The sequence below is a fragment of the Oikopleura dioica genome, chromosome 1 (assembly GCF_907165135.1).
Source record: "Oikopleura dioica chromosome 1, OKI2018_I68_1.0, whole genome shotgun sequence".
NCBI lineage: Eukaryota > Metazoa > Chordata > Appendicularia > Copelata > Oikopleuridae > Oikopleura > Oikopleura dioica.
In genome coordinates, this window is record NC_137291.1 from 6,310,616 (window position 1) to 6,326,561 (window position 15,946).

The 15,946-nt window shown below is 40.1% G+C and overlaps 4 protein-coding genes and 1 long non-coding RNA gene across 6 annotated transcripts; all 5 read right to left on the reverse strand.

Annotated features, from left to right (window-relative positions):
- Positions 1 to 580: 580 nt before the first annotated feature.
- LOC145708053 (actin nucleation-promoting factor WAS-like) lies at positions 581 to 3,837 on the reverse strand. 2 transcript variants are annotated; one of them, XM_081785673.1, is made up of 8 exons: positions 3,644 to 3,837; positions 2,917 to 3,207; positions 2,709 to 2,816; positions 2,026 to 2,282; positions 1,666 to 1,852; positions 1,379 to 1,543; positions 874 to 1,331; positions 581 to 778 (listed from the first exon to the last, which is right to left on the reverse strand). In XM_081785673.1, exons 1-8 carry the CDS (start codon positions 3,692 to 3,694, stop codon positions 664 to 666), a joined length of 1,632 nt encoding a protein of 543 aa, XP_081641799.1. In that variant the 5' UTR covers positions 3,695 to 3,837; the 3' UTR covers positions 581 to 663. The 2 variants fall into 2 exon arrangements, with proteins under 2 accessions (XP_081641799.1, XP_081641805.1); XM_081785679.1 differs by lacking the exon at positions 1,379 to 1,543.
- A 501-nt stretch (positions 3,838 to 4,338) lies between these two features.
- Positions 4,339 to 4,757, reverse strand: LOC145708099 (uncharacterized). Its single transcript, XR_014134802.1, has 3 exons — positions 4,675 to 4,757; positions 4,529 to 4,631; positions 4,339 to 4,479 (listed from the first exon to the last, which is right to left on the reverse strand). It is a non-coding gene; the product is annotated as an uncharacterized LOC145708099 (long non-coding RNA).
- A 41-nt stretch (positions 4,758 to 4,798) lies between these two features.
- On the reverse strand, positions 4,799 to 6,343 carry LOC145708078 (uncharacterized). Its single transcript, XM_081785703.1, has 4 exons — positions 6,155 to 6,343; positions 5,444 to 5,776; positions 5,156 to 5,395; positions 4,799 to 5,074 (listed from the first exon to the last, which is right to left on the reverse strand). Exons 1-4 carry the CDS (start codon positions 6,326 to 6,328, stop codon positions 4,967 to 4,969), a joined length of 855 nt encoding a protein of 284 aa, XP_081641829.1. The 5' UTR covers positions 6,329 to 6,343; the 3' UTR covers positions 4,799 to 4,966.
- Positions 6,344 to 7,396: 1,053 nt separating this feature from the next.
- On the reverse strand, positions 7,397 to 9,144 carry LOC145708069 (serine/threonine-protein phosphatase PP1-alpha catalytic subunit). The gene is made up of 7 exons (XM_081785691.1): positions 8,964 to 9,144; positions 8,709 to 8,923; positions 8,559 to 8,661; positions 8,272 to 8,410; positions 8,070 to 8,226; positions 7,879 to 8,023; positions 7,397 to 7,489 (listed from the first exon to the last, which is right to left on the reverse strand). Exons 1-7 carry the CDS (start codon positions 9,084 to 9,086, stop codon positions 7,439 to 7,441), a joined length of 933 nt encoding a protein of 310 aa, XP_081641817.1. The 5' UTR covers positions 9,087 to 9,144; the 3' UTR covers positions 7,397 to 7,438.
- Positions 9,145 to 13,585: 4,441 nt separating this feature from the next.
- LOC145700933 (uncharacterized) lies at positions 13,586 to 14,699 on the reverse strand. Its single transcript, XM_081778178.1, has 4 exons — positions 14,618 to 14,699; positions 14,339 to 14,512; positions 14,079 to 14,207; positions 13,586 to 13,725 (listed from the first exon to the last, which is right to left on the reverse strand). Exons 2-4 carry the CDS (start codon positions 14,418 to 14,420, stop codon positions 13,586 to 13,588), a joined length of 351 nt encoding a protein of 116 aa, XP_081634304.1. The 5' UTR covers positions 14,421 to 14,512; positions 14,618 to 14,699.
- Positions 14,700 to 15,946: the final 1,247 nt, after the last annotated feature.

The following is a 15,946-nucleotide window of genomic DNA, read 5'->3' on the forward strand; positions in this document are numbered from 1 at the left end:
CAAGGAGCGCAAACGGTTAATGTTTTGACCATTGATGGCAGACACGTTTGGCTTATATTGAGGAACCAATTACAGATTAACGGAGAATAGATATGGTCATTAACCGCCGGAGTACCGTACCACCGCCCTATTATATTGTCAAAATAAACGTGAGATATCAATAAGAGCTACCTTCCTGCCAGTGATACGTTTTGCTTTGGTTGAGGAAGCGATTGTTGAAATGCAGAAAACTGATACTTTGCTGTGTATATTTTCCGCATCTCAATAATTTCGCTGACAGGAGCTCTCGCTGAAACGCTGTGCGTTCGGTACAAGCATAGATCCGGTTATATTCTTCGCAACAACGTGGCTCGGCAGCCAGATGGCAAATTTTCGAATAGCAACGCAGAAACTGAGCGAAATAATTGCGGCTTTCGGAATTTAAATTGAAAACATGAATGCTTTATAATTATTTTCATAGAATCAAGTGCCAAGCGCATTTTTTTTCATCCTGCAAGCCTTCAAAGTGAACCGTGTAAACTTTACATTACATTTGTAATGTAATAAGCTTTGCTTATAGTTTTCAATGTTTTTCTTTCGTTTTTGGAATGAGTAATTTTATTCTGATTGCAAGGAAGAAAGAAGAATAGTTAAATTAAGATAAGGAAGTATTGCATATCAACGTTAGTCGTCCCATTCCGAGTCGTTGTCGGAGTCGTCTTCGTCGTCCGAGCCGCCGACTGCTGGCCTCATCATTTTTAGTCTCTCCGCGAGTTGATCCACGATGGATGGTTCTGATGTTCAAGTTCAAAAAAGGATTCAAGAAGAATATTCCAAGTTTATGTTAAAAATAAAAAATGGAGAATATTTCTGTTACTTTGAACTTTTCCTGAGACAGATGCTCTTGGAGAGGGATCCTTCGTGACTTCAGAGCTCACTGGTCTCAGTTTATTCACACTCATTCCTTGAATACTTTGAAGCAGAGCGTTTCGACCTTCATCTGCTGGTGGTTTATTGTTTTGAGGAGGAGGTGGAGGCGGTCCACCGCCGCCGGTTGGCTTCATACTCGAAGGAGGGGGAGGTGGAGGGCCACCGCCAGCAGCTGGAGGTGCTGGTGGAGGAGGAGGACCACCACTGGGCGGAGGTGGCGGTGGAGGGCCTCCGAAGTTCGATGGAGGAGCTGGGGGAGTAAAGGTTGGTGGGGGCTTCGAATTGATTGGAGGTGGTCCTGGAGGTCTCCTGGCGTTTGGAGGCGGAGGCGGTTTCTTTCCATGAGTTGCTCTTGAACCGCTTGGCGAACCGTGGGGTTGAACTTGAGGAGGTGGCTTCGGAAATCCCTTCTGCTGAGGTCTCTAAAATTTGTATAAAATTCGAAGTATCAGAGAAATATTTGTTTTACGTGAATAGACTCTCGTCGAACTGGGAGAGCGGGTTTATGATCTACATGTGGAGGGAGCTGTGGTGGCGATTTCAACTGATTCGAAGGATAATTCGGAAAATTCGAATTGATATTTCGATGTGCTTCAATTGGTGGTGCTGGGCGCGCCGAAAAGCCCGAAGGAACCTGTTTCAGAGCTGGCAATCAAATTACACAAAATTACAATTCAAAAAGCTTTCTTTGGAAGTCCAAGAAACCTTTCTACCGGTACAACTAGCAAAATCAAACTTTCGATTTACAATCTCGACCTGAGGAGCTGGTTGCTTCACACTTTGAGCGCGGTGCTTTCGCTGAACGCTTTCGAGTCCTCCTTTTTCGTCGATGAATTGATAAATTTGCTTCCTTTGCTGATCGTTCTTCATCATTTCGTTGATGTCGCGCTCGTTCGCAAAGTTCATTTCTCGCAGCAATCTTACCACTTCTTCTTGGTCATTTCTAGGAACGTAAAATAAAGGGAATTGCAACTTAGCATCTGGGCTCGGCAACCTGCGTAAAACACCTGAGTCGTGGTACGCAGGAAAGCCGCGTTCAAACAAATCCACGACGAATTTTTAGAACCCTGACTCAGGTTTTTTTGCACAGCCAAGCCAAGCTAAACAACTCCTTACCCTATCTTCTTCATTCTTCCGTCAGGTCCAATATTCACTCCGTTCAAATGCTTGAAAGAATTCTCTACCGGCCCAGAGATGTCGAGCTTCGTCAGCTTTCCCTTCTTCTTCCCACGCATGTTGCTGGTGCTGGTGTCTATTCCGGAGTCCAAACTCTGCTGCGAGCCATGGTGCAGTTGGCCGCTGCTCACGCTTTGAGAAAAGTAGCTGCTCGAGTTGCCCATGTTCGAGCTTACATGGGGCGGCTCGTTAATCGTCTAAAAGGGAAATTCAGTGTCAGAACACAGCGGTCTTTGCAGACTCGTGTTCGTTGAAAATTGATTTCTACGAACTGAATCTACAATTCTAACTGTAAATGAGAGACCTTCGAAAGTAGAAGATCCGAGAATAATTTTGTTTTTTAGATTTCTTTATAAATGACTAAAAAGAAAAGTTATTGATGGAAACCATAATTAAAATTCACACCAGAAGAATCAGATCAACTAACTACCACAACCAAACGCAGTGAAAAATAAGTGAAACTAAAATTTTTGACAGCTCATTTCTGGAAGTTCACAGAATGAGCCCTACCCTCAACAACGCAAGACTTTATCTAAGCTGAAGATTCACCCTCGGGACTTCCGAAACCGGGACGTAATCAGTTCAAGAGAATCTACGGTAAAATACCGAATGAAAAAAGGTACCTTGACGACGAGTCCAGTAGCTTTTCGCGCCTTGAATTTCGCCGCTTTCTCTTTGATGATCTCGAGCGCGACTTGTGCTTCACTCTCATCGGCGAAATTGATGCCCATCTGAACGAAAACAAACCTCAATTAGAGCTTCAAAAGCAAACAAAATTTTAATTAAAGTACACATCTCCTTACTACTGAATCACTCAGAATCGAGCTGTACCTGACAATCTCGGCCAGAAAACTGCAAAAAGAAATTCCTCGTCATTTGGATATTCATGTCATCGTAAATTTCCTCTTCCCAGAGCGGCTTTGAATCGTGCTGCAAAAGCGAGTAAAGAGACAGAAAATAGCCTCTTCGTCTGGAATCCTTGACGATGACCAGCGCTCCGACGGCGACTTTCGCCCAGCTGTTTCGATCTGCGCGGAGAATTTGGGCAACTGCAGTTTGTAGAGCTAGTTGCTTTATTTCCAGCTTTTTGTGAACTCGCGCGTTTTCATTTTGATTCAGCCTCTAAGATGAATTCAATTACGAATATTTTCGTTAATTACTCTCAGTCTATAAAATTAGGGCTAGGCCCCCATATGAAAGGAGTTATCCAGTTTGACGACACTGTTCTTCAATATTTTTGATTTCCAGCCTAGACGAAATCAATAATAATGTAAATAGCCCCAAATAAAAAGCAAAGTTATGATTTCCAAAAAACGACAATCTGTTCTCACACAAGGAGGCCCTCTTTCGATAGAATCTAGCAAATTGGACAAAAAAAATTTTGGTCGGCATTAAGAAAGCCCTTCCAGGACCCTGACTAAGATTTTCTGTGACTAAGACCTTCTAAGATGAAGGTTGCTAAGCCTAGAATTGGGACCGGGTTGGGAAGGTCGAGTAAAATCGCTAAAAATTCTAGTCTATTCTTCACCCTCAATAATATCTGGATGAATAAACTCACCGATGATGATTTATGCTCCTGTGGAACTTTTTTCGGCCTCGCAGTTGTCATTTCAAACTTCTCTGTCGTAAAAGTTCATTCACGTCTTCAATTTACGCTTCTCTCTCTCTTTTCGTTTCTTTTGTCCCGCCTTCTCTTCTTGGTTACGATTCTCGCGTTTGTTTTACAATTTTCTGAAATCACGAGTCTCCTTATTTTTTTTTTATTTTCTCCAGTGAAGGGCAGCACGGGCGTTTTCGCCCGTTTCGTTACTCAATAAAAGCCGCAGAATGACTTTAGCGCCCGTCATCCATGAAATTTTCACAAAAATGCACCGGCGGAGCTATTATTAGCGCATTTCCTCAGCGCATTACCGGACAAATGAATCACAATTTACTGTTTCTCGTCGAAAAATGCGCAAAAGACAAAAATGGAAGAAATAAGGATTTAGTATTGAATTGCGATTGATCGATTATTCGAATTGAAGTCGAAAGGAAAATTGCACAGAAAAAATAGGAGTTTTGAAATCACCAGGGTTGAAAAAGAAAGTGAGGGGTCAGAAGAAAGGTCAATGTCGTGAAAAAAGAATGGAAGAGGTTTTCTACAGAAAAAATTGATACTAGCACAAGAACAGCTACAAAATAAAGATAGGTTTTTAATCCCGGTACTGCTGATTTCTCTTAGTCCTAGTCTAGGACTCCTAGAGCCCTCTAGGCAAGAAGAAAGACTAGGAAATTAAGGCACCGTTGGTGGTTTGGAGAAAATGTAGAACATCAAGCCGTACAATGCAAAAAGCAAACAGAGAATGCCTACTAATGCACTTCCCATCCATTTTGTCTCGTTCGTCACAGAAGTCGCTGAATCATTTTCCTTAGTACAATCACTCCAAAATTAGTCAAAAGTTACATTTTCGAATGTCCGCTTTAGTTTTGAAGTCTCTAGTCGCATCTTTGTTTGAATTGTCCCGCTGGTAGGTTCCGATGTTCTTCCTGTACTTTGTGATTGGCGGCTACAGCCTTTAATTTATTTAAAGCCCCTGCAAGTTAACCTACCTGAGCCATTTGCGCCTTTCCACCTCCTTTGCTGCCTTGCCCACCGCGAGCCATTTTCAAACAAACAAGTCCGAGACAATTTTCTTTTGACAAAAAATTGAAAAATTTATTTCCGAGAATATCTGATTAAATAGAATACAGTGAGTTCTGAGTCAGACAGAAAGTTGCAACTTGAAACAGGAACGAATTGTTGAAACGGCAATGTATGTGGCTGAAGAAGCTTTTCTCGAGCGGTGGTCAAAAACAGTATAAATAATATCAAAATTGAAGAAGGGACGGCGGTAACAGTGGTTTACAAGTCAAGTTCAAGTCCAAGTCCGACTTTGAGGTCTTGTGGCTGGCCAGTTGTAATGAACTTGGAGCATTGAGCCGCGAATGTAGCAGTAATTCCTGGGAATTGCTAGAAAAAGAGGATAAGCAGCGAAAAGAGATGAAAATTGGGCGCGTGAGATAATAATATTCGCACCTACTTCTTCCCTACCTTTACATATTGAACATCGAGAAGATCCTTGTTTGAGACTCCGAGCTTGAGTTCTGATGAATCCGACAGAACATGCTCGAATCCAATCTTGTAATTGTCCCCAAAATCGGTTTTTACGCCAATAAGCGTATTCGCATCTGTGCCCTTCGTTACGCAGAACTCGTACTTTTTCAGATCCCCGGTTGAGAGGATAGCCGAGAAGTATTTGTCCTCATAGCCAGCTTTGAGATCCGGCAGTTGCTTGAATTTATCGAGTGTTATTTTCCACTTGCCCTTTTTACGACTTACAGTCTCCGCGATTTCGGGCAAATGCGCGGCGACGAAGTAGTTGTCCCAGTCGAGTTTGATCTGGCCGGAAACGCTGGTTCTGATGCTTCGATCGAGCGGGACTTCGAAGTCGAAGCCAGTGTGGAGTCGGCCGAAAGCATGGTTGTATTTCAACTCCGCCATGCCGTCGCGGAAGATGGAGCCGCCAGGAACGGCGTTGAAACGGACAGCTGCGTTTTCTGAGAACTCGACTCGTTTTGACCAGAGTTTTTCCGATGGTGTGTACGTCACGTGCGTCGGAATTGTTCTGTCAAAACTTTTGATTCCAAAGTCGCCGCAGACATCGCGCAGATTCTAAAAAAATAATGAGTCTTAGCTGAAGATGCGATTTTTGCGTATTTATGTTCTAAAAAAGCCAGGAAAGCTTCAGAAAGCAGGAAATCGTTAGGCTAAGAATCATTTCCTTCGAGTATTTGTTTCTCTCAGTATTTTTCGCGAATTTTGTCCGCTTGAGGCATATCGAACCGCGGAAAAGCTGCTGTAAAATACAAAAAAATACAAAAAAATCGAAATGAAATGAATGCGAAATTTTCTCCGTCTGCCTCGTCTCTCAGAGAATAAATGAAAACTACTAACGCTGCCGATCACTGTTACTATAAGTTATCCTCATAGAGCTGAAAATATATTTCAACAATCAATCTTAGCCTACTAGAGAGAGTAATTTTAACTTACCGGAAGGAATGTAATCTCAGCCTTTCGATCATCTCCAAGAGCAGTAAGCTTCCAATGAACGGGAAATTGATTTCGAGCATCGGAGTGCCCAGAAACTCTGAATCCAATCTTCCCCAAAGTTTGCGACTCCTCAAACAGACTCGTGTGTCCGATACTTTCGAACAGCCGCGTCATTTTTTCTAAAAAAATCGTCGGTTAATTCTTCGAAATTTGAAACATGTATCGTATATTCAGTAATCAGCAGATTCATTTTCATACATATTAATTTTTAACTAGTGATTTTTCGACGAGGATAGGAAAATGGAGAAAATGGAACAGGAAGCGCCAGAACTTGGGCTTGCAACTGTGATTCTGTGACTGTAGCACTGGGACCAAACAATAAGTTATGAAAGTAATGGTGAAAGGACTTTTCTCTCGAAATCAAAATTATTTTGAGAAACAAAGAACAAAGCCAAGCCGGAAATGAGTAAAAATTGAGCGCCGCCGCGTATGGTTTTTCGATGAAAAATTGGATTTTTCTATTTTTGGGTGATGAATACAGATGTTGGTTTCAACTGGATTTTTCGCATGTTTCAAGCTAGTTTTACAAATAAAGGATTCAGGGTGGACTTTCTGATGAAACAAAAAAAGATGCGGACTTTTCATATTTTAGTGATATTTTCATTTTTCTGGACAGAAATTTTTGTGCCCATCGCGCTTCCACGAGTTAAAATGCATTTTCACCTTGCTCTTAGATTCTACGCAATCAACAGTCGAATTTAAACTAGATGAACTAGATTCGTCGACAAGATTGAAGATTATCTGATTATCTGAGCTCGGCAACCTGTGTAGAAAACCTGAGTCAGGGTCTGAAAGATCGTAAATGGAAAACCGCGGCTTTTTCTAAACGAAGTCGGGAAGCGGCTTTGTCAGAATTTAAAATCGATGGAAAAGAGAAATTTGCAAGAGCCCTGACTCAGATTTTCGACACAGGTTTCCGAGCACAGCTGATTATTGGTAGGATGCAGTACGGCTTGCTGGGATTTAGAATTTTTCCTTTGGATTTCAAACATTAAGTGCAATAAAATATATCTACGCGTAATAGTAATAAACTGTAACACTAACATCTTGGTTTGATGATAGAAAAATGGGATGAAAGAAAGGACACGAAGGAATAAAAACTAGTTTTGACGCTCTGTTTTGATCAATTTTCACTCACAAAACGGGGCAATCGCGGCGGATGAGATTAAAAAGTGTGGTGAGTTTTTTTTCACATTTTCACGAATTTTTATTTGCAAAAGTCAGTTAAAACTTCGGAAATCTGTTATTCTTCTTTTTATCGGCAGGTTTTAGGATCTTTCAAATGGTCTTTATTACATACAAAAAAGACGAATATGAAAAAAATATAAATCTGAAAGCAATTGTAGCCGCAAATCGCGGCTTTTTTTCTTAGCTCAAAGCCGCAAGCGGCTTCTCGATTGAAACGTCTATTGAAACCCAGACATTTCAAAAGTGGTGGTCCAAGATTGTGGATAAAGCTTCGAAATATAACGCTAAATTGTGGACTTTCGTAATATGAACTTATTATCCAATTAGAAAGCACAAATTGACAATCTTGGGAGTTTCTTTCGAAGCATTATGGACAATTTTCGACCCATGTAAAGTCAATTTTGTTAAAATCAAAGGTCGTTTTTTAATTAATAATGTAGATAAATGGTTGATAAATGGATGATAAAGGACCATGCCTGGAAGGAACACATGAGGGTTTCGTCCACTGACATCATAGCTCCCGCGTTGTCAAATTCGCCGCAGTAATTTGGCGCCGAGAAGAGTGTAACCAACTGTCGCTTTGCAAAGAACTCGTATCCGTCTTCCACCACTTGATGGGCTCTGCAATCAACGATGAGTATCACAGAAGAAGAGAAGGATGGCTTACCTGCATATTAAATCGAGATCGTGCTTGTATAAGAATTTGGCGACGACTTCTGCGCCGAATGTGTAAGAGACGCCTCTGTCGTTTTCGCCCCAGCCTTGCGTTTCTTTGTCTGGATCGGACCAGAGCAGATCGCATAGAAGACCCTGGTCGGGAACGTCTAAAAGAAGTTTGAAGAGGCGATGAAATCAAGGAAGAGTTATACCTGTTGGGCGCATGATTCTTCTGATCTGTTCCATGGATTCGAGATCAGGACTGAGACCGCCGTGGCAGCAGAAGATCTTTTCATCGATGATAGCCGCGAGTGGAAGGCAGTTGAAACAATCTGTGAACGTTTTCCAAAGCTAAAATACCGAATTATATCCACGAATTCAAAAGTTCGGCAACCTGTCCAGAAAACCTGAGTCAGGGTGCGGCATTTTATTACAGATCTTTCAGACCCTGACTCTGGTTTTCTACACGTGTTGCCGAGCCAAGTTAAAGGGGGTGAACCTTGATGTTATATCGCCGTTTGCATTCGTCGTAAAAGCCGTAGATTCTGTTGATAGAGGCGCATTCGTGGTTTCCACGGAGAAGGAAAAAGTTCTCTGGGTATCTGAGAATAATCATTGTTATGAAGAGCGAAAATAGTTCGATGTTTACTTGATTTTGTAAGCGAGGAGGAGGCAGATAGTTTCCAAGGACTGCTTTCCTCGATCGACGTAGTCTCCCAAGAACAAATAGTTGGACTCTGGAGGGAAGGCGCCGTACTCGAAGAGACGGAGCAAGTCGTAGTATTGGCCGTGAACGTCGCCGCAGATTTTCAACGGGGCCTCAAGCTCGAGAAGGATTGGCTGCGCCAGGAACACCTCGCGGGACTAAAAAGAGTAAAGGAGGAAGAGGGAAATGTTGGCTTACTTTTAAACATAGTCCTCGGATCTCTTGCTCTGTCAGCTGAACAGCTTTGCCAGGTCGGCTGCCTCGAACTTCAAGAAGTCTGGAGATGATCGAATCAATGTTTATTTTATCTGTATCCGACATCTACCAGATACAACCGACTCAAACCTTCTAGAAAAAAAAACAATTAACAACCCACTAAAAACCCATCCCCGGCCACCCCGAACTTGCCTCGAGTAAATCGGTGAGAATACAGGACACTTTTTTGTAAACTAAGGGGGCAACTTGGGATGGCCGGGAAAATAAAAAGCGTTCTAGAGACAGAAAATGTTTTTCTTGGAAATTGAAATTCAGTCAAAATAGTCGGCAATGTCGATTTCTGGGTCCAAAAGACCGTCTTTTAACTCGCCAATATTAATTTCATTTGAGATAAGATTTTCTAGCGCTAGGGTCGGCAACAAAAATCTTTTCTGGAAAGAGACAGAAACCCAATTAGCCCGCTGGTGCGCAATTATCGCGGTCATAAATCGCCGACCCCATTTTCTATGACCTCCAGTAATTCACAGTCTTCTTTGTAAATCAGAATAGCTCCTCTCACGCGATCCTCATAGATCACCACTTTTATGAACTCGGCTCCCTTGGTTTCTGCGCGGACGGGTTCGAAAATATTAAAAAATATGGGAACTCGAAAGCCAAAATTAAGGGAATCGGTAAAAGGAAAAAAGATCGGGAAGGTAAATTGGTTCCGGATGGTTGGCAATAAGGCCACTGCAGCCGGGGATCACGCATAAGGAGAAAATCGAGCCACAAGTGGTTCGGACTGGCGCTATTTAGGCTTGTGAACTTTGGAAAGAGGATCATAATGCATAGTTGCAGAATAAAAAATGGATCTTTTTAATAGGTTTTGTTTCGTTAAAAGGAATTTTTTGATGGATTAAATAAACAGAAAATGAATGAATAAAATCCTTACTTTTTTCTTGTTTTCTTTTTTTAAGCAATAATTGAATTTTTCCGCGAGAAAATCAACAATTCTAGAGATTTAAAAAATCAATTAACAGCAATAGTTGAAGTTCAATAATTGAATGAACTTTAGACTCGATTCATTTTTATAAAAATATATTTTAAAGCAGCAAATTTCTCGGCGGTAAATCTCTTGATGCATAAGAGAGAATAAATAAGAAATTAATCCTCTAGGCTTCTTTAAAATCTCTTAAAAAGGGTGAAGCGGCGCTAATCCAGCGATCTTGAGACGTTATTTATTGCTATATTTCAACCCATCGCCATTGAACTCGAATAGCCAAAAGAAAAAAATAAGTTATTTCGCAAAAGTAAAGCATAAATTAAAGATGCGCCTCTGAGATGTCTGAAAGCCACAGTAAGACGGAAAAGACACAGAAATCGCTGCTGAAAAGGTCTGAATAAGTTTTGCTTTGAATAATTGATCGATTCAAGAGCGACTCTCTCTTTTGATAATGACAAAGGCGATGGATGAATATTCGATTGGGCCAGTTGATCTTGAACGATCTTTCTTCTCAACGAAAAAAAACTTGAATCAATTAATTAATATATTTGATTTAATAAAATAATATATTTTTCGAAAATAAAAGTTTTCAATGAAGAAAGTTTGATAAACCAATAAAAAGACAAAAAAATGAAGATTTCTGATTGGCTAAAAATATCAGAAAGAGACAATCAAAAACAAGAAGTCAGAAATTTGAAAGAATGCTGTTACCTGGGGTCGGGAACTACCCACTTAAATTTGGTGGGTAGAGTAGGGTAGAGTAGGTCCGAATTTCGAACTGCTCTGGGTAGGGTAGGGTAGAGTAGAGTAGTTCGTGGGTAGTATATTCTAGAACAAAAAATATACAAAAAAATATTTTTTATTCACTGAAAAATGAGTTTTTTAGCGAAAATTTAAGTAAACAAACATTTCTAGTTGTGTACTAGGAATTTTTACATGAATATTTCTTGCTCAAAGCCTATTCTTCTTGCTTTTCCTAGAATTTTGGCTCCAGAATCTCGAGAATATGAGACCTACCCACATAACTACACACTCAAAAATAGTGGGTAGAGTAGGGTAGAGTAGATGGAACTACCCTACCCTACCCTACCCAGCCCAAATCTACCCACTTGGGTAGGGTAGATCCCGACCCCAGCTGTTACTAACTAAGAATATCATAATGTTGAAAATTTAAAATAATAAGAAAATTGAAAAATAGAAGCTTATTTGCGTTTTGGCGTTGTTTTATTTTCGAACCCGTTCTCTCTGAAAATGATCTCAACTTGGCGCTGGGGAAGCGTTTGCGCATTGTACAATCCAAGAAGCGCCGTTCTATTCATTTGGGATTTGACTTTCGTGAGTAAAAAACGAGAATAGCGCATTTTGGCCAAGAGCGCGGCAAGAACGCGCAAATATTTGAATTTTTTTTTTCAACTATCAGAAGAATAAAATTTGTTAAAAAATGATTCATATTCTGAAACATCGTTTAATAAAATTGAAGTTTTAAAAGTCATTTGAATAAAAAAATAGAAGAAAGAACTGTCAAGAAAAACATTCAAAAATAAATCCCGTTTCCTGAAGCCAAAAAAGCTGGTACAATGAGTAAAAGTCGTAAAACAAAAATCAAGCAGTGCTTCTTGCTCGTCTAAATGACTGTTGCTTCGTTTCAGAAAGCAAAATATTTGAGCAGCTAAATCGCACAGTCCTACTGTAATTATCGAATTTCGGAATCGTCAACATCGAAAATTGAAAACTCATCGACAGGGAATCATGTTTGCTCTCTCGAAATATTTGATTTTGAATTAGATCGACAAATCTTCGATTTCCGAGTGATTTATACAAGCATTTACGACCATTTCTTTGCGTTAAATTCAAGTAAATACTTGAAATTCTCAGTTTTTGTAAAAGTTTTGTAATAAGAGACCTTGATTTCCTTTTAACCTGACTCGGGAACCTGTGTAGAAGCCTGAGCTACGATCCTGAAAAAGCTAAGATGACCATTTGTCTATTCGTGAAAGCGATTTCAGAGCTCTTACACAGGTTTCTACACATTTTTCCGAGCCACGTTCAAGGGAAATCAAGGTCTTTTGCTACATAATTTCGACAGAAATTGAGAATCCTTGAATTTGAGGTAAAGAAAAAATTGTAAATGTTTATAGACACGAGAAAAAATTATAGAAGTCTGTAAAAATTTTCATTGTAAATCTTACACTGTAAAATAAAGCGGAAATCAGGGATTCGCTGATTGTAAAATCAAAGAAGGAAAAATCAAACAAAAATGGTCAAATAGATAACTCGGTTTCTGAAAAACTAGACTATCAAAATGCAAAACATCAAAAACTCGTTTGGACTTATTTGACATTCGCTTTTTCAAGCTTCTGAAACGCGCCTGACAAGACATCTGGCTGCATATTTACCCATTTGAATAGCCTGTGTCCATAGACGCATCTACGGAAGGGGCCCATCAATATTCCGTCTCAGAAGACTCTTCTATGTTTTCACTATTTCTATTTACTATTTAGAGTAAATATATGAAAACTTGGGCTCCGATCGATTTTTCAGACGACTGGAGAAAACTAGTTTTACGAGGCAGCGGCGCGCACCGGAAAGTTATTAAAACAAAAAAATACTCAGGAGAGTAATTGAAAATTTTACTAAAAAAACTATTTTCCCTTGAAAAAAATCCATTCAAAAAATTCTCTATTTTTGGAATTTTAGGACTTTATCAGTACGATTTTTGTCAATTTTTAGAGATCGCTTTTTTTTGGGCAAAATTCAATAAAAAAGTGGCCAAAAATGGGCAAAATTGCCATTTTTTAGCAGAAAAATCGCAAAAGCGAAAAAACTGTGTTTTTTGTGGGCCGGACCTGAAACCAATTTGGGATCTCATCAGAGGGCCAATTATGCGTAGTACAGCAGTCTCCAGCTGCGTAAATGCATGGATCAGAAATTGAACGCATGTTGGAATCGACTAAAATGCCTCTTAAAAGCGGGCTCTTCTTCTGTAAAACTGCTCTCTTCAAAATAACAAAAATCCATTTTGGTAAAAATTCTCTCAGCGTTTCAACTACTTGAATTCTGCTCTGGCAAGTTGAGCAAAGAAAGGGCCAAATTTGAACTGCTTGGTTCCGCCAGGCGTAGTATTTACAATTGGAGCAAAAGCACACAAGCGCGTATTTACGAACTGATTAATGCTCCTCGCGCTTTTTTCTTTGAGTAGCGCCGCCCGCCGATCCTGTCTGCTTCGATTGAGATTTCAAATGACGTCATTTTCATTTCTTTACACATTTTTTCACAAAATACTCAGGTGATTTTCTCTCATTTTTGATGCTGAAATCCTCTTCCTGGACTAAGTTCCAAAATGCCATCGACCAGTTCTGTCTGTAAAAAGCTGTAAATCAATCTTTCTTTACATTCTTTCAACACAAGATGCACTCAACTTGGATTAAACTTGGATCACCCTTGTCAAGATTAGAAATACTGATTCCCCTGGAGACTACAGACACGGCATTGTTAAAACAAGACTCTTTCATTCTGAGACTAATTAGTATTCAATCTCGAACTGAAAAGAGCTCCAGTAAAAAAGAACGGTCTAATTGCCCAAATCATAAATCTCGAATTTGTCCTTGAAGGTCGGTTTGATTTAGATATTGCAGCATTCCTGAGCTTGTACTCCGATGGCGAGGACGACAAAATCGACGACGAATTTGTTCCCATTGGCTAGTATAACCTGGGCAGCGTTGGATTCTGTTTTCACGACGTCGCGCAGCTCAACCCCCGAATCTGAAATGGGCGTGAGATGATCCTCCCTTGAGCTGTTTGGCTCCAATTTATTCAGAACGGAAAATAGATACATTTGAACCCGCAATGAAGGTTCAACAAGCAGCAGTTCAAATCCTCTGCTCCTGTCCTCGGCAACCTGTGTAGAAGACCTGAGTCAGGCTTAAAAGATCTCCTATGAAAAGCGTCGTAATTTTCAATCGAGGTTGCCGAGCTCAAAATCCAGCCCCCATTAATCCCTTTTTTTGATAAAAGCCGCAGCAAAATTGATGCTTTTTTGGAGCCTCGGGCACTTACTTGGTTTTTTAAATCGATTTATAAGCCCAAGATAGCTGAAACCTGCAGCTGTTACTTACGATAAGTAATTTTCCTTTCCGATTCGTTCGATGTTCCAGCAAGCTTGAGGCCCTTGTGTTTGTACCAGGAGGGGCCGAGAGCGGCAGACTGGCAGACTTCTGCTCCGATGACGTTTGGAACCGTGTACTCTGATTGAGTTAACTAAAGTAAAAAAATGCGCGGAAAACAAGTTTTCTCAAAGGGAAATAAAATGACTCACAATCAATTTCCTCCCTTTTTCTGATAAACTTGAACCAAATAACAATTTTAACGCTCTCACCGTGATAAGAGCAATTTTTCGTTTCCACCTTTGGCTTTTTCTCGTCATTTTTCTGCTCTGCCGATTCTAGCAAAAACTCCATGGCCACAGGATCGAGAAACTTTTGGCCAAAGCTTTTTTCTCTCGAGCACCAAACAATTTCCACATGCTTGAGATTGTGCACCAGCTCAAGTGCTACAAAATGAAAGAAAGAGAGTCTTGCTTGAATAATTTTTCTTTCATTTCAAAATTTAAAATTCTCCTCCAGAGGATTAATTTATTAAAAAAATTAATGCGTACCTATACCCCCATCGCCAAAAATAGCAATTTTCTTGGAGTTCTTTTTTGCGGGTTCGGAAAAAGCTTTAATACAGTCACATTATTCTGAGCCAATCAATAAGCGCCTTAGACCTGTATGTAACATTCCCCTGTCAGTACGCCTCCCATCCGAAAATGCTTCGGAAAAGGTGCTAGAAATGAAAGTTCTTAACCCAAAAGTGCCTGTAGCTTTCGCTCAAGAAGAAGTGCAGACTCTGTGTCACTGAAAGGTGTACCTGTTAGAAACAAGGTAAATAACTTCTTTCCACTGGCGCTGAAAATCAATGCCCGATCGATCAGAGGGCAACTCCTTCGCCCACGTCTCTTCTGACAAAAAAGACTGTATATACAGTCCAGCAATAAATAAACATTTACCGTAAAGACAGAACAAGCTCTGGACTCGTCAGCGAAGGTACTTTTCGAGGAACGGCGCCGGTGCAGAGAACCAGTTTTCGGTAAAACAAGTCGTTTCCGCTCGCCAATCTGACGATTTTGTTCTCTTTGTTAATTGCAATAGCTCTTTCGCCGAAAACCTTTAATTCCGCCTCATTGGATTTTTGACCAGTTTTGTTGTTTCGGTCGTTTGCTTTGGCAAAAGGCGCTTCTTGGACGAGACATTCCTCTAGGTCGTACTCTGGGAGAGAAAAAAGTTAGTATACACACACTTTGAATTTTTAATTATAAATAGAAAGCACTGAATATTTGAGCCTTCCACTTTCCTGTGAGAGGATGTAGCCTAGATCTACATGTAGGCTAGAAGTTGAACCTACCGACTAATCCAGAAGAAAGGATTTCGATGTTCTTGATGCGCTTGACGTAGTTGCCGCCAGTGACGAGAGCGATTCTTGCATCACGGTCGGAGAGCTCCAACTTTTTTGACGTTTGAAACAATTAAGAGTATATTTTATTTATATTTGAAATTGAAAAAATCTAAATAAGGAATTTAAAAGCAAGGAACAAACCAAAAATTTGATCGGCCCTCTGAATTGATATTATCTTAGGTCGATGGTTAGATTGATAAAAAGATCATTATCGTGATTTTCTAAATTTAAGGAGAAGTTGATTGTCCGAAGCTGTCTACAAAATAAAATGCAACGAAAAGATTCAGAGTTCTCAATTGTTTTTGGATATTCAAAATGATTCAACAATAAACGAATTCGATGCCCCAGTGTCTACAAATAAAGATAAAACTGATTTTGTAAAATGAGCAAACATAATTTTCCAGTTTTTGTCCATATATATTTAAATAAATGACTATTCTTTATTTTGCCATTTCTCACGATTCCTTGAGTTGATTGACGCATTCTACCG

Coding starts and splice junctions, on each gene's coding strand:
- LOC145708053 (XM_081785673.1), bottom strand. CDS start 3,694: ATGACAACTGCGAGGCCGAAAAAAGTTCCACAGGAGCATAAATCATCA. Junction 1,544..1,665: donor TGAAGCAACCAGCTCCTCAG/GTCGAGATTGTA, acceptor GCTCTGAAACAG/GTTCCTTCGGGCTTTTCGGC. Junction 1,332..1,378: donor TTCGACGAGAGTCTATTCAC/GTAAAACAAATA, acceptor TACAAATTTTAG/AGACCTCAGCAGAAGGGATT.
- LOC145708078 (XM_081785703.1), bottom strand. CDS start 6,328: ATGACGCGGCTGTTCGAAAGTATCGGACACACGAGTCTGTTTGAGGAG. Junction 5,396..5,443: donor TGCCCGAAATCGCGGAGACT/GTAAGTCGTAAA, acceptor GATAAATTCAAG/CAACTGCCGGATCTCAAAGC. Junction 5,075..5,155: donor TCGATGTTCAATATGTAAAG/GTAGGGAAGAAG, acceptor CTCTTTTTCTAG/CAATTCCCAGGAATTACTGC.
- LOC145708069 (XM_081785691.1), bottom strand. CDS start 9,086: ATGTCGGATACAGATAAAATAAACATTGATTCGATCATCTCCAGACTT. Junction 8,024..8,069: donor GATCTCGATTTAATATGCAG/GTAAGCCATCCT, acceptor CGTTGATTGCAG/AGCCCATCAAGTGGTGGAAG. Junction 7,490..7,878: donor CCCTCATGTGTTCCTTCCAG/GCATGGTCCTTT, acceptor ACCATTTGAAAG/ATCCTAAAACCTGCCGATAA.
- LOC145700933 (XM_081778178.1), bottom strand. CDS start 14,420: ATGGAGTTTTTGCTAGAATCGGCAGAGCAGAAAAATGACGAGAAAAAG. Junction 14,208..14,338: donor GAAAAATTGCTCTTATCACG/GTGAGAGCGTTA, acceptor TAACTCAATCAG/AGTACACGGTTCCAAACGTC. Junction 13,726..14,078: donor GGAAAGGAAAATTACTTATC/GTAAGTAACAGC, acceptor CGCCCATTTCAG/ATTCGGGGGTTGAGCTGCGC.